This window comes from Psammomys obesus, unplaced genomic scaffold (assembly GCF_907164565.1).
Source record: "Psammomys obesus unplaced genomic scaffold, mPsaObe1.curated_primary_1811, whole genome shotgun sequence".
NCBI classification, from domain to species: Eukaryota; Metazoa; Chordata; class Mammalia; order Rodentia; family Muridae; genus Psammomys; species Psammomys obesus.
The window spans coordinates 2,429,465-2,444,585 of NW_026596131.1; the positions used below are offsets into that span (position 1 = coordinate 2,429,465).

General features: G+C 51.6%; 1 protein-coding gene across 1 annotated transcript; it reads right to left on the bottom strand.

The window, feature by feature from the left end:
- Nucleotides 1-9,029: 9,029 nt before the first annotated feature.
- Cd79b (CD79b molecule) lies at nucleotides 9,030-12,194 on the bottom strand. The gene is made up of 6 exons (XM_055592516.1): nucleotides 12,072-12,194; nucleotides 11,364-11,414; nucleotides 10,313-10,618; nucleotides 10,001-10,119; nucleotides 9,668-9,709; nucleotides 9,030-9,566 (listed from the first exon to the last, which is right to left on the bottom strand). Exons 1-6 carry the CDS (start codon nucleotides 12,136-12,138, stop codon nucleotides 9,468-9,470), a joined length of 684 nt encoding a protein of 227 aa, XP_055448491.1. The 5' UTR covers nucleotides 12,139-12,194; the 3' UTR covers nucleotides 9,030-9,467.
- Nucleotides 12,195-15,121: the final 2,927 nt, after the last annotated feature.

Below are 15,121 nucleotides of genomic sequence, written 5' to 3' on the forward strand. Positions count from 1 at the left end.
TGTGTGTGTGTGTGTGTGTGTGTGTGTGTGTGTGTGTGTGTGTGTGTGTGTGTATAGGGATCAGAAGATAACTTTTGGGAATTGGTTTCGTCCTTCCATCACGTGAGTGCCAGGGATTGAACTCGGATACTTGGGCTTGGCTGCAGGCACCTCCTTAGTCATTTTGTTGGCCTTATTCTGTCCTTTTCTTCTTGAATGCATGGTTCTCTAAATCATCATCATCACCATCATCAACAACATCAAAATACATGTAGTGGATTATATGGTAGATGGGTTATATGGTACGAGAGCTTGCTGTTCTTCCAGAGGACCTGAGTTTGGTTCCCAGCACCACATCAAGTGGTTCATAACCATCTGAAACCCAGCTCTAGGGGATCTAATGCTCTCTTCTGGCCTCCATGAGCACTCAGACACATGTGGCATTGAGTGACGCACATACACACCACAGAGAGAGAGAGACTGAGAAAGAGAAAGAATTTCCTTATATGCGTGTGTTGGGCAGAGGGCTGGTGGAGGGCATCTGGATGTAGTACTGACCCTGGCCACTAGAGGGCAGCGACCATTCACATTGCCCTCCCACAAGCTCTAAGGCGCCCCTTAGGTCTGTGGGGCGAAGGCCCCAAAACTTCAAGATATTGCCGCTGCTCCTTGGACCTCAGGTACTTCCCCCTATCGCCCCGCCCCGAAGCCTTGGGCACCTCAGAGTTCAGAAAACCTTTCAGGGTGTCTTTCTGGCTGCACTGGGAATCAGGGTGGGCACTAGGAAAGAATTCTTACTGCAGTGTCCTGCTTCCTTAGCATCTGTCAAGAGTTTATCTGGAGGCAAAGACATCCTCATATTTGGTCCCACGACCGTCTTGTGAATGTGGTGTAACCATCACGTCCATTGGTTAGAGGAAGCGACTGAGGTTCTGAAAGAACAAATTCAAGGGCCTGTTGCCCCCTCAGCCTTGCCATTCTCATGTTCCATGCCCCAAGGCCCTTTATCCCTAGCAGCCTGGATCACCCAGTTACTTCAGTTTCTGAATCCTTCTGAGTGCTGAGACTTACCCCTAAATGCAAGCCTGCCTTTGCCTCGTTTTATTTTCCCTGCCAGTTCCCAGGTGAAAATGGTTGCGTGTGGGAAAGGCGCACACCAGGACAGAGTCAGGGCCGAAGAAGGATGGACCGTGTCATCGTGTAAAGCTCACCAGCACCCGAATCTGCGGCCCTCCCTGCATCTAGATTTCTCACCTTTGGATCTCGGGATGTTTAATGCTTGATTCAGCATAAAAACACACAAGCAAGCAAATCTCTCCAGAAGTAGGTGGTGTGACATCAGCAACCAAGATGGAGAAATCCTCCTGGGGCCTACGATGTGAGTGCTGGGCCTCTACACCTTTCCCCACAGAGGGCCAGAAGACATAACCACTTAACATTCCCCAAGGATTTCCCAGCAGCTGCCCCTGATTCATCGTCATTCTGAGGAGGTTGCTAGGGCCTTCAGAGATGTTCTCTGGGCAGGTCTAGGGAAGGCTGCAGGCTCTGAGAAGGAAGGTACCACAGAGAAGGTACAGACACAGCTTTCTATCCTCCACCCAACTCTCCCAAAGAGGAGGAACTAGAGGGGTCGTAAAGGGTGGTCCTCGAGCCCACGTGGCCTCTGCCTCCATTGCTGTCCTTTCCCTCTGCATCCTCAGGGAGGGAATGAGTGACACCTTCTCTTGCCACCTCAGAACTAAAGTGACCCAAGAATTGATTTTTCCCAGGGGACCTTGGGGACTCCTGGGGATACATCTTTATAGCACGTTAGTATAACAACTTCTAGGCCCAGGAGGATGACCTGAAGACAGATGCGAGGTCACAGGGATTGGTGATCTTTTCTGTAGTCTGGACCACTTTAGGACGTCGGGTGACAGAGACTGAAACCAGAATTCATTGCTACCAGAAGCTAAGCTCTGACTTAACTTAGGGTCTGCCCCACACTTCTGAGAAGTTGCCCAGACTTGGTGAACCACTGAGACCTCAGCTACCCTCAGGTGTAGAGGCTGCCAAACAATGGCCTCTGCGTGTGTGGCCCATGGGGAAAGGCTGTGAACAGTGTTATTATAAAGAAAGAAAATCCCACACGTTCGATTTTACCAGTGAAGACTCAAGAGCCAGATGCTGGGGTAAAAGCCTGCTAGCTCAGAGAGGCAGAAAAAGCACCCAGCTGAACTTCCTCCTCAGCTGATGTCCCAGAAGGAAAAAGCCTTCTCCTTCTCCACGAGTTCTTAAATACCTTCAGCTCAATGCCCCTCCTTTCTGTTTACTCCCTGTCAGCTGGTTGCTTGCTGTGTCTTTTGACCTAAGGTTAACTTTATTTAGCTCTCGGATTAAAGGTGTGTGCCAGGGCTGAGCCACACCACAGCCAGAAACAGCTTTTCCTAGTTCATAATCTCCGGGTTCACAATGGGATCAAATGCCCTGCAACATCACTGATTTCAGCCTGCAAAAGTTCGGGGTGACATCTCCAGCCGTCTCGAAGAGATACCCACTTCGGAGCTAGAGCGATGGTTTGGTCAGTAAAGCACTTGCGTCACAAGCATGAGGACCTGAGCCTGGATCCCCACCATCCAGCCTTTCTAAGTCAGGACATGGCTGTGTGCACCCACGATCCCAGTGCTGGGAGGGGGAGAGCCAGCAGGATCCCTGGGGCTGCTCCAGCTGGAGCTATGGATTTCAGGGTCAGAAGATCCTTCCACTGAAAACAAGGTGAGGGGGCGGGAGAGATGGCTCGGCAGTACAGAGCACCGACGGCTCGTGCGGAGACCCATGTTTGGTTCTTAGCACCTACACGAGGCGGCTCGCAACTGCTTGTAACTATAGTTCCAGGGGCTCCAGTGCCCTCCTCTGGTCTCCATGCTGCCCTGAATTCATGTGTACATACCCTTCTCAAACACACGCACGTGCAAGTCCACAATTTCAAAACGAAACACATGATTTCAAAACAAAACAGTGAAAGTACCACGGGGTGAACGGGGCTTGGGGAACCGTCTGCTGACGCCTGGCTCCCACACACGTGCACACACTCATGCACGTACGCGACCTGGCACAGACACACACAAAGAACGCCTGTATCACCTGGGCTCCGTGGACGTCTACATTTGGAAGCGCTTCCTGTTTCCAGACTTGACTGCCTCCGGGCTTCTCTGGACCTGCCAGGCCAAGTCACAGGTCTCCTCTTGAGCCTACAGCGACCTCTTCTACACTCCGAGGCTGGAATCTGTGGGTGGGAGCAGCCGCATCCTTCTCACCCTGGCTGCAGGGATGACGTCAGCAGGATTACGGGCAGCTCCGAACACTCCTCGCTGCAATTTGAAGCCCACCCTTCCCGCTACATGCTCTGCCCTCGTCTGGAGGTCACAGTCGGTTTTTGCATTCATATACTTACATATATTACATTAAAAACTTATATATTTTTTTTCTCAGGCTACCCTGGAACTCACTGTGTAGCCCAGGATGGCCTCAAATTCATGACCCTCCTGCCTCAGCCTCCTGAGGGCTGTGCAAGCTCCCCCTCCCCGGCTCCTACAGGGGTCTTAGCACTATTGATGACTCTATTGCGTCGCGGTCTTTAGACTCTAAAGTTTAGAGAGTATTAGCTGGGGATTCCCAAGGGCCTTTCTAGGGGGGAGGAGTTTCTGAAGACCCACCATGTACCAGGAACTGTATGGGACAACAAGGCATGTAGGTCTCATTTGAGAGCTGAGGAAACCGAGGCTCAGACATAGATTAGGTGGGTCTTGAAGTTTCTAAGTGATGACTCTACAGCCACCCCGTCCCCCAAGCACAGCCCTTTAGAAGCCTGGTCTAGTAAAGACAATGGCAGCACCTGGCATGGACAGGACCTTCTTCGGCGCAGAGCAAGCCCTCACACAGATGTTCAGTGAAGGCGGGGGGAATTAAATGCAAAGGAATTGAGCGGTGGCATCCACAGATGCTAAAAAAAAGTCATAGAAAAAAAACAACAAAAAAACACAACCCACTGTAGCCTGGGTTAGTGAACCGGGTCACACCGCCGTCCTTCATATTTGTATCGCACGTTTCAGCGTGCCTCGTGGTTTCACTTCCTGGATCTTCCTGGACCCCTGACTTCTCCCCACAATGCAACAGAAGGCTCTGAGCAGAGGGAGGGTTGGGTGCATGGTTGGGCAGGCACGGCTGTGTATCGGTGGGGGTTGTTTATGCCGATGGATGAGCTATGGACCATTGTAACTCCATAGGCTAAGTAATCTCCACTGGAGATTGTTCCCCAGGGCGAGAGACTTGAAGAAGTTCTGGGGTAGAGATACCTCAGCCAGTAAAGCGCTGCAAGCAGGAAGACCCAGAACCTTTTTTTTTTTTAAGTTTGGCGAGTGGATTACCCCTTGTAATCCTGATGTTGAAGAGACAGAGGCAGGAGGATCTCTGGGGATAGACAGGCAGACATCTTTGTGGACTCAGCCAGTTCCAGGTCAGAGGGAGACCCTGTTGAAAAAAAAAAAAAAAGCACCATCCAAAGTCAGTCTCTGGCCTCCATATGCGTGAGCGCGCGCGCGCACACACACACACACACACACACAAATGTACAAGGCCTAGGGTGATCTTCCTGATAGGTGCCCTCACTCACTGACAAGTATCCTACGGCTACTTGTGGTTATCTTATTCCTGTGACCTCCCTGTAGCTTTGAGGTAATGTCCCTGCCTTTCTTCCTTCATCCCCCACCCTACTTCTCTCACGGAGAGATCTCACTTACGCTATGTCAGACCCAAACTCTCCACCGTCCTGCCTCAGGCACTCAGTGCTGGCGTTCTGGTCACTGTCCTACTCAGGCCTACTGGATAAACATTGTACCAGGAAGGTGGGCATACTTTGGTGAACAAAAGACACCATCCTTTCTTTTTACCGGGGCGAGAACCAACTGTGCCATGGAGGGAGCAGGCAAACTGGTGTAGGATTGGCCAGGGGACCCAAAAGCACCTGTCTGCAGGAATAGTGCTCGGGAAAAGAGACCCAAGGGGGCACTCAGAGAGCCAACTGGCTACAAACTGCAAGTAGACGTGCCATATCCCAAAGTCCCCTTGCTAAAACAATTCTTTTGTTTTTTTTTGTTTTTTTTTTTTTCCTGTTACTGGTTTTTATTTTTATTTTTTATTTTTTTGAGACAGGGTCTCACTATACAGTCCAAGCAGCCTTGGGGTGCAGCAATCCTCTCGCCTCCGCCTCCCAAGTACTGGGACTACGGCTGCGAGCCACCGTGCAGTTGTTTTTAAATTAAAGGGACAGGTACCTGACTGTACAGCAATGTATACATGAAAAAAAATTAACTGAAAAGGCAGGCAAGGCCGCGCACAGTCGCCGACAAGTCTACACGAACAGACCCGCGCTTGCCGACTCTGGATGTGGTGAGGTCTGGCTTCTCCCTCCTGCCAAGAGGACAGACCTGAGTTAGGTAAATCCAAGGAAAGATGGCTATTTTTTTTAAAGATTTTTTTTTTTTAATTTTTTACTGTTTTGTTTGTTTGTTTGTTTTGACAGGGTTTCACTCTGTAAGCCAAACTGGCTTCAGATGCACACACAGCCGTCCTCCTGACTCAATGTCCCAAGTGCGGGGGAAGGAGGTTGCAGGTATAAGCTATCACACCAGGCTAAGACATTAAAAAAAAAAATCATACTAGGATCATCCAAAATGTTTTTTTAAACAAACTACTTTCTGATTTAAACAGACCACTTTCAATTCAGTGCGTAATTAATTTTTGTTCTTTGCAGTCAGCTGTGTTTCCAGGGAAAGACTTCTGGGCTGACGAAGGCACCACCAGTTGAAGGCTGATGTTTTATTATAAGGCAATAGTGGGGCAGGGGGGTGCCAGCGCAGGGTGGGGTCAGCTCCACCGAGGCTCAAGAAACATCCAGAAATTTTCCAGTTCTGTGGGGGGCTAAAGGGAGCAGGTAGGATCTGAGAGGTCCAAACTGTGTTCCCAGGTGTCTTTGAGGGCCCTAGCCTCACACAGGTGGCACAGCCAGCGAGCGAGATGGTGGCCAGCTATGAGAACTACCTGCCATCACCACCCAAACAGAGGCAGCATTTGGTACTTTGTTTTTCTCTCATCTCTGATTCTGCTGGAAAAACACGCACAGCCATGGGTCAGATGGCCCCAGCCCAGCCAGCACCTGCGTTGAGAAGGGCCGGAAGTCAAGCTAGAGCGGAGGAGGAACCATTCTGTGCTTAAACCAGGGCCCCGAGGGACCTGTCTGGATTCCCCCAGTGGGAAGTGGGGTATGTGCCCACCCAAGGGCCCTGAGCTGCATTCTGCTGAAAGCAGGCTGGTCCCAGCCCTGTCACCAAGCGAGCGCTTCCAACCTTGTGATAAATGGGAAGTGCAGATCTTCTAATGGAGTCCAGTCTGGGGTTCTGTCCCCCAAGTCCCTTCGTTCCTCCTTCCTTTCCGTTTAATTGCTGCCCAGCCCAATGAGGGAGGGAGGCAGCCTCTGAAGCAGATGGATCTTTGGATCTTGAGACCCGGGCTGTGACTCTTGGCCAGCTTTTCTGACCTTGCTGGCCTTTGCTCAGCTGAGACCACTCCTACGTTTAACTCGTTTAACTCGTATCGCCTAGATGAGGACTGGGCTCCACAAAAGTTTGGGAGCACTGGAGAGCTGTTCAGCCTTTGTTTGTTGTACTCAGCAGCAACTTTTGGTTTGTGCTCTGTTTCCTACTCTATACAAACTTCACATGTTTTAGAATTCATAGAATGACAAATAGCAAAGTAACCAAACACAATTGCTTTATGCGACATTAAAAAGCAAACCAAAGCTGGGTGGTGGTGGTGATGGCTGCAGACTTTTAGTCCCAGCACTCGTGAGGCAGAGGCAGGTGAGTTCGAGGCCAGCCTCGTCTACAGAGTGAGTTCCAGGACAGCCAGGGCTACACAGAGACACCGTGTCTCAAAAAATCAAAACCAAAACAATCAAAACAGCTGTGGTGGCACTCACCTTTCATTCTAGCACTCAGGAATAAGAAGCAGCTGGATTTCTATGAGTTCAAGGCCAATCTGGTCTACAGATAGAATTCCCGGCTAGCCAGGAATATATAATGAGACCTCAATACATACATATATAAATATAAATATAAATATAAATATAAATATAAATATAAATATATATATATATATATATATATATATATATATATATATATATATAAAGAGGCTGGGGAGATGCCTTAGTTAGTAAAATACTGGCCACATAAACACAAAGATTTTCATTCAGTTCCCAAAACACATGTGCAAAACCCTGGCATGGCAGTGCACACTTACGACCCCATTGCTGGGGAGGCAGAGACAGCAGATGCTTGGGGCTGGGTGACCAGCTAGGCTACCCTAATCTAGGTCAGTCAGGGGCCTTGTCACACAAATTCATGAAGCATTCCATAGTTTTCTGTGTGAGAAATACCCAGTATCTGGCTCAGTCCCCTTCCTTCTTCTTCTTCTTCTTTTTTTTTCTTCACATAGTTCTCAATATATTGCCAAGGCTGCCCTTGAACTCAAGATCCTTCCTCAGCCTGGGTAACTGGGACCAACAGGCATGTACCATCATGGCTTGCGCCAGTCTGATGGGATTTATGGTTCCCATGTTACAGACACAGCAACTGAAGTCTGAGATGGTCCTCACACTCACTATAATGGCCTAGCTAGGTTTCCACTGCCTTATGTCAGTTCTGTGTCAGACCAGGGACCCACAAGACAAACAGAGTGATACCCTGAAAGCTCCTAAACCAGAAAAAAAAAAAAAAACACCCTAAGGAGCACTCCTCTCTCAAAACCAAGTTACTGGGCTGTGAAGGTGTTCCCTGAAGGGGGTGCCTTCTCCCAAATGATTTGTTGTCGACAAACATGTCAACAAACAGCAGGAAATCCCTGCTGCTGACCATGTGATAGTCAAGGCCTCCCCTGAACTAGGGCAGCCCCGAACAGGGGAGATCCTGCTTAGAGGAGAAATTAAGGCTGGCTGCCTGGTCCCTGGTGGAGGCAGGGGACAGAATTAGCCCTGGTATGCAAAACAGCAGGAAAGCCAGGGCTCCAGCTCAGTGAAGGCAGATGACAAAACAAGCTGGTTCCCTCTAGCAGCCCAGACCAGAGGGGATCAGCCCACCTCAACCGTCCTGGCCCAGAGGTCTGATTCCCTTTGTGTCGGGAACTCTGTCTTGGAAACCCAGGCTGTGTGCCTTACCCACCTGTCCCGCCCAGAATTCCAGGCCTGTCTCAGTCTTTCCCACGCTCTGGCAGCTGCCCAGGGTAGAGGGTGCGAGGCAGCAATGGCAGAGGCGTGTTATGGGTCCCACCAAGGCCAGCAGAGATTAGAACACCGCAGCAGGGTTGGGAGAAGAGCTTGGCTTATGCAGGCAACTGCCCCTGGCTTCCCAGAGGCCATGGGGGGGGGGGGGCAGTTAGGGAGGCTTCCTGCTTTCTTTTCCTATGATATTGGGATCACCCTGACCCAAAGCCCCCAACATTCACCATTCAAATACCCCTTAGGAATCTTAGAATCTTCTCTCTCTCTCTCTTCTCTCTTCTCTCTCTCTCTCTCCATAGCCCTGGTTGCCTGGTTGTCCTGAAACTCACTATATAGACCAGGCTGGCCTTGAACTCACAGAGATCTACCAGCCTCTGCCTTTCAAGTTACACTCAGTGGGAATGTGTCTCCTCTCTCTCTGTGTCTCTGTCTCTCTCTGTCTCTGTCTCCCTCTCTCAGTGGTTCAGTGAGAAGCAGGTGAGTAACACTGTTCAGCAGAAGGACAGTTGGATGCTCTTTCTCCAGCAAGTGATCTGGGGTAGAGATGATGGGGACGTGACTGCAGACCCCACCTGGGCCTTCAGAGAGAAAGGTGGAGTGACCAGAGCAGTCACGCCCTCCCACAGGTCCGTAAGCCCACGGGTGCAAAACTCAAGACGCCACCGTAGCTCACGGAGCCACACCCACCCTCCCAGTTCTGAGAGATGGATGTCACGAATGCCCCCGGCGTCAGACACATTGTTTATTCCACAGGAGGACTATTATCATTCTACGTAGGCTGGGCGATCCCTGGGATGGGAGAAAGAAATGGCATCTGGCCTTCAGGTGCCAGTGAGAACCATGGTCCTTCCTGGACTCTTCAGGAAGTCGGTCTGCTCTGAGTCCGTTTGCAGTTTTTGACAAGTCCCTGCTTTCCTGTCCCAAACATGGAGACAGATCCGGCATGGCGCTTCCAGAAGCCTTAGGCCCAGTCTATCCAGAGAACTCCCCACTCCACATCACTGCCCTATTGTCCTTCTACCCTAGGCCCTTCAGCAAGAGCTGGGGACCACGGAATAGAGAGAGGTGGCAGATAGTCTAGCTTCAGACGCTGGCTGGGGATCCAGAAAGGAGGGGATGGGCTGTGAGCCAGGCAGTTTGAGGCTCAGGATCTGGGCAAGGATGACAGTGGCCCTCACTCCTGGCCTGGGTGCTCTCCCACAGACCACTTCACCTCCCCTGTCCGAAGAGTCACTATGTCTTCATAGGTGGCTGTCTGGTCAATGTTCAAGCCCTAGAAATAGGAATTGGAGCTCAGGCGTGGGCCATGTTCTAACCACGACAACAGGGGGTGACCATTGCAGCTCAGTGCTGCTAAGTAACCCTGTCCCTTACCTCGTAGGTGTGATCTTCCTCCATCCCGGCTTTGCTGTCATCCTGCAGGAGTGTGGGGATGAAGATGGGATGTGAGGGGAAAGAATGCAGTTTAGGGTGTTAGAGTCCTCCAACCCTGTCCCCAGGGATGTGGGTCTGGGGTGGGGAGAGGAGGAAGGAGTCTCCAAGATGGAATGGAGTGACCACACGAACGATGAGCCGGTGGACAGGGCTAAGGCTGGGCTTGCTCATGAGAGCATCCACTGAGTCTGAGAAGATGGAGACCCTGCCCATGCCTTGTCTGCCCTGGGCCCACCTCTCAGCCTTCCCAAGAATCCCCAGCCCCTGTGGCACCTTGTCTAGTAGCAAGAAGATGGGTACAATGATGAAGATGATGATGAGGAGGGTCTGGATCATGATGATGCCATCTTTCAGTGTGTTCCGCTGCTTCAGTTGGCTCCAGGTGCTGAATCCTGGGGTAGAGGGACAGGGCATAAGGCTGGAGCTGAAGCTTAAATACGATGGCTCTCTTTGGGCACCTTCAGGCCCTCCCCCGCAGCAGCCCTACTGGAGGCTGTAGGGCCATAGCCACCTCCCCTGGTAGGCAGGCTGGGCTGGGGAGGAGGGCTGGCTGGCTACACGAACACAAGTCTACCTGGCACACACCTAAGACTCGAAGTTCCGTGCCACAGCCTTGGGCAAGTGCAAAGTTGGCGCTGTTGCATTCCTGCTTGCAGAAGTAGATCCCGTTATCCTCAAACTGGATGTTATGAATGGTGAGGATGTGGGCAGAGCCATTCTTGGTCTGTGAGATATGCCCCTCTTTTGGGAGTTCCTGGGGCTCCTGGCTCTTCTGCTCTCGGAACCAGGTCATGGCGCCGGGGTGGTCTGTATAGCAGTAAAACCTCACGATGGAGCCCCGCTTTTTGGCTATGAACCTGGGGTGCTGCCAGATCTGGGAGCAAGAGCTTCCTGTGGACATCAAGGCAAGGTCTGAGATCCAGCTCAGCATCTTCCCGTTTGCCAACCTGGCCCACTGTGGAAGACGCTGTCCCGGTTAGCCTGCATCACGTCTTGAGCGTCAGTCAGAAAGCAGAGGTGTGGGAAAGAAAGCGGTGTGAGAGGCCACATACCAAGCCATTGTCCCACACCTCTTCCTGACCAAAACTCTGTCCGCTTGCCTCTCCTTAAGAAGGATTCTGGAACCTTCCCATTGCTTTCATGTCCACTGGAACAGCTAGATCCAACCCTCATCTGCAGGGCAGCTTCTTTTGGACGTGGCTGGGTACTTCACCTCTTTCCTCTGGGCTTTCCTCACCGTCCCCAGATTCTCCAGGGATCCCCACTGTCACCAGTGTGGTAAAGGTTGAATCATCCCCCCCTTACTCGTCCACACTGCTCACGGACTCACTCCTCGCTGTGTTCTGGCCTGAGAGGTTTGCTGGGTCTCCAGCTACACAGACCCAGGCCTAGGGCCTTGTGGAATCCCCCCTAGCTGTCCTGCTCTGATCCCCAACCCCCGGCTTAGTTCTGGCCCTTAGTGGTCAGGCTGGAGCATGTTACCCTAGTGAGGGTGACAGCTGTTCCTACTTACACTTAAGAGAATGTGAGTATGGGCGCTCTAGATAGAAGGCTCCAGGCAAAGGCAGGGAAGGACAGTGGCTAGTGTCGAATGGATACACATTTGTCCCGGAAGGGTGAGTGGGAGGCAACTCACCTTGGAAATTCTGTGACAGGCCACTGTTTGTCACTGCTGGTACTGGCTCACCTGGAGGGTGGGAGGAAGTGGGCAGGGCTAGGTCAGGCCTCTCTACCCTCAGTTGGTCGCCCCACCCTTTCCCCCTCCACATTTCCAGAGCTACTTCCTCCTTACAGGACTATAGCTTCAAGCCTCTTTGGTTCTCCCTGTCCCTGTAGTAGAGAGGCAAAAGTAAGGTAGGGTACACTAGAAACCCCACACCCAGATCCCCCTTTGCCTTTCACCCTCAGGCTGGCCTGGATCTGTGTGGAAATGAGAAGGACGAAGGACTTTGCCTGTCTTTCAGGCAGAGAGAGGACCATTCCCGAAACATACTATCTTTCAGGATAAGGGGGACCAGCCTTTCCAGTGCGGTGCCCTCAGGGCTTAGCTGGAAGCCACACGCAGGCCCCTCTTCCTCCCGGGCCTGGCTCTCTTGGGTCATAGCTGCCAACAAGATTAGGCCCTTGTACAGAGCTCAACCTGTTACCCTCTAAGCTGGAGAGGGGCTGGGACCTCAGGCCCGAGTCCTACTCTTAAGACCTAAAATCTGGGCACCGGAGTCAGAGGGAGACAGACGAGAAGCAGAAAGCAAAATGCAGGAGGCTGAGTGAACAAGAGACTGAGCCGAGACACAGAATGGAGCCAAGAGGCCCGTCTCAAAGCCAGCAGTCACATAAGCCATACCTGAGAAAAGCAGCAGCAGGAATAGTAGCCAGTGGCAGGGCACGGAAGAGGGCACCAGTGTGGCCATGGTCACTGCTCCGTCGCTGAGTCCAAGAAGGTTTTTGGGCGAAACATGTAACTGTATGTCAGCCTGCACTGCAGCCTGCCTCCTCTCCGCCTCTTCCCCATTAGGCCCCTTCCTGCCATGCAAATTGAGACCCAGGGGAGGCACCATTCCTCCAGGGACTCTAGGGGAGGGCAGCCTCATCAGCTGGCCTGCTAGGACATGGAAGGTGGCCAGCTTAGGGTTCTTGATAAAAACCCTCGGAAGGGGTCTCCTGAATCTACTAGGAACAGCCTGTGTTTCTTCCTCCTTCTGTCCCACTGCGGGTTGTGGTTCTCAACCTGTGGGTCACAAGCATTAAAAAACATGTATTTCTGATGGTCTTAAGAATCCCCAACCATAGCTTTATTCTCATTGCTGCTTCATAACTGAAAATTTGCTACCGAACGGTGTCTCAGTTTCCAAGACCATCAGAAGTTGACTCTGTGGGAAGGGAGCCACAGAGGTTCTTGTGTAAAAGTATGCCAGCTGAAAGAAAAAGATACAGCCTAGAGCTGGGCACTGTGGCACACGCCTGTAATCTCAGCACTCGGGAAGGCAGAGGCAGGCAGATCTCTGTGAGTTCGAAGCTAGCCTGGTTCACAAAGAGAGTCAGCCAAGGATTACACAAAGAAATCTTGTCTCAAAAAACAAAAGAAAAAAAAAAAAAAAAGAAAGAAACAGTTTAGAACCAGCAGGTGGTGGCTTATGCCTTTAACCCCAGCACTTGGGAGGTAGAGGCAGGCATGTCTTTTGAGTTCAAGGCCAGCCTGGTCTACGGAGTGAGTTCCAGGACAGCCAAAGCTACACAGAGAAACCTGTCTCTGGAAAAAAAAAAAAAAAAGATCCAGCCTAGGCCCTTGATACGGCCCTCCTCTCTTTGTATAAGAGTCTGCTGTGGGTTGCCAACGGGGCTAGACTTCAGTAGAAACCATTAGGGAAAACCCGCCACTTAACCATCACAGGTGAAGGGGCTTTTCCAGGGAATTCTATGGGATTCTGAGGTCACTCGAGGGCTGACTCTAGGGGTCCTGAGATAGGAAGGCCTCTGAGTCTAATGAGTAGGCGCTTTGGCTCTATCTTGACAGCTGGCATGACCATAGAAGGGGCTACAGCATTTAGGGGTTCTTTTGAACTTAGCCTGTGTCCTTGCTCCAGCGTCTGCCCAACCCCTGAAACCTCAAGTGAAACCTCAACCTTGTTCAGGGTGCAACCCACACAGCTACACATGGTAGTTGCACATACACAGTGAAGATGCTAACCTGCAGTCCAGCCCCCCCCCCTTTTTTAAAGTAATTTATTTATTGTTATTTTATGTGCATTGATGTTTTGTCTTCATGCATGTGTGATGGTGCCGGATCTTGGAGTTACAGACAGTTGTGAGCTGCCATGTGGGTGCTGGGAATTGAACCCGGGTCCTCTGGAAGAACCAGTGCTCTTAACCACTGAACCATGTCTCCAGCCATCCCCTCTTTGAGGCTTATATCCCCTTCAAGTAGTGTTTTCCTGTCTTGTCTCCTGAACCCCAGGAAAGACAGACAGATGTTAAATCTTCAGTTGCCTCTGTTCCTATCTCACTGTCTCCACAGCCCACAGGCAGCCTGTGTGGCTGACAGGGTAGCCCAGATTTGGAGAGTAGCAGCCCTCCTCTTCCCAAAGCAGGGATGAAGTTGTGAGGGTCTGGGCATCCTTACCTCTGACCTGAGCCTGTACCTCACATGCTGGGCTATGGAAATTGGGGATAAGAGGGTTAAATTTTTATCTGAGAAACAGTTCATTCTGGGCAGTCCCAGATGTTTTTGATTCTTTCCAGATGTTCCCAAGAGGGGGCAAAAACATTTCTCTGAAGAGGTATCAGATGTCCAGCTCACAGGAGAAATGGCAGTGGAAAGAGAATGTCACCTCAGGTCGGCACGGGGATCATAGGCCATGCCTGGCAGCGAGACGAAGTCTGAGGTCCCTCCTCTCAAGAGACTCGACTCTTTGGAGGCTCTAGTGATGGAAGTTTCTTGGTTGGCTTTGGGACTAGGGAACCTCAAAGTTAATAGCAAAGTTTTCAGGGGTCACGCATGTGCCACCTGTGTGGGGGCATTGGAGGTTGTTCTGGGGCTCAGGTGGGAGGGTGCAGATGTGCCCTTTGAGCTTCATTCCCATTCATGCCAGGCAGGGTGGCAATGGGGCCCCACATCACTGCAGGGTTATTTGTCACAGTTGGGGCCATGCTGTTCCCTTGCTAGTGACCGCATCATTAAGCCTTATCCTGGGCTTGTGACGCCCATTCCTTCCCGGAACAGGAGGCCTTGTAACCCACCCCCGCCTCTGCCCTGGGTTGTCCTAGCTACGTACCCCAACATCTGGCAACCTCCCTCCTCCCTTTTCCAGGAAGGTAGCATCAAAACAAGACATGGAAGACAGGAGAGGGACAGGGCACTCAGGAGTACAGGAGGAAGTCAGGGACTCCAGGATGGGAGCAGTTAGGAAGAGTTCAAACCTCTCTCTCTTGCCTGGGTCTCCTGGACCTGCACAGCTTAGTGACCAGGAGGAGGAGGGGCTGGCAAAGGAGTGGGGACTCAGGTTCAACCCCAGGCGTGCTAGCTGAAGCCTCCCTGGGTGACCCCTGGTTCTCAACAGGTCCCTCACCTGGAAGCACTTAGCAATGTGCTTGGGCAACCGAGACAGTCACCGTGGGCGCCCCTGGTCCTCTAAGGCTCTGGACAAGATGGGCAGTGGCCCCCGAAGCAGCTTCCCAGCCCGATCTGCCAGCAGCACCAGGGAAAGGGCATCCAGTCCTAACCTCTGTGAGATCAAGCCTTTTCCTCTGTATGAAACAGAAACAATCCCAGTCGCCAGCTTTCCATTGGGTGGCCCTGCCCACCGGAAGCTACCCCGAGTCCTTGGCTGTGTGCAATCACCACACCCCGGGATGGATGGTAACTGTGAGGGTAGAGTGGAAAGAGAGAATTTTGAG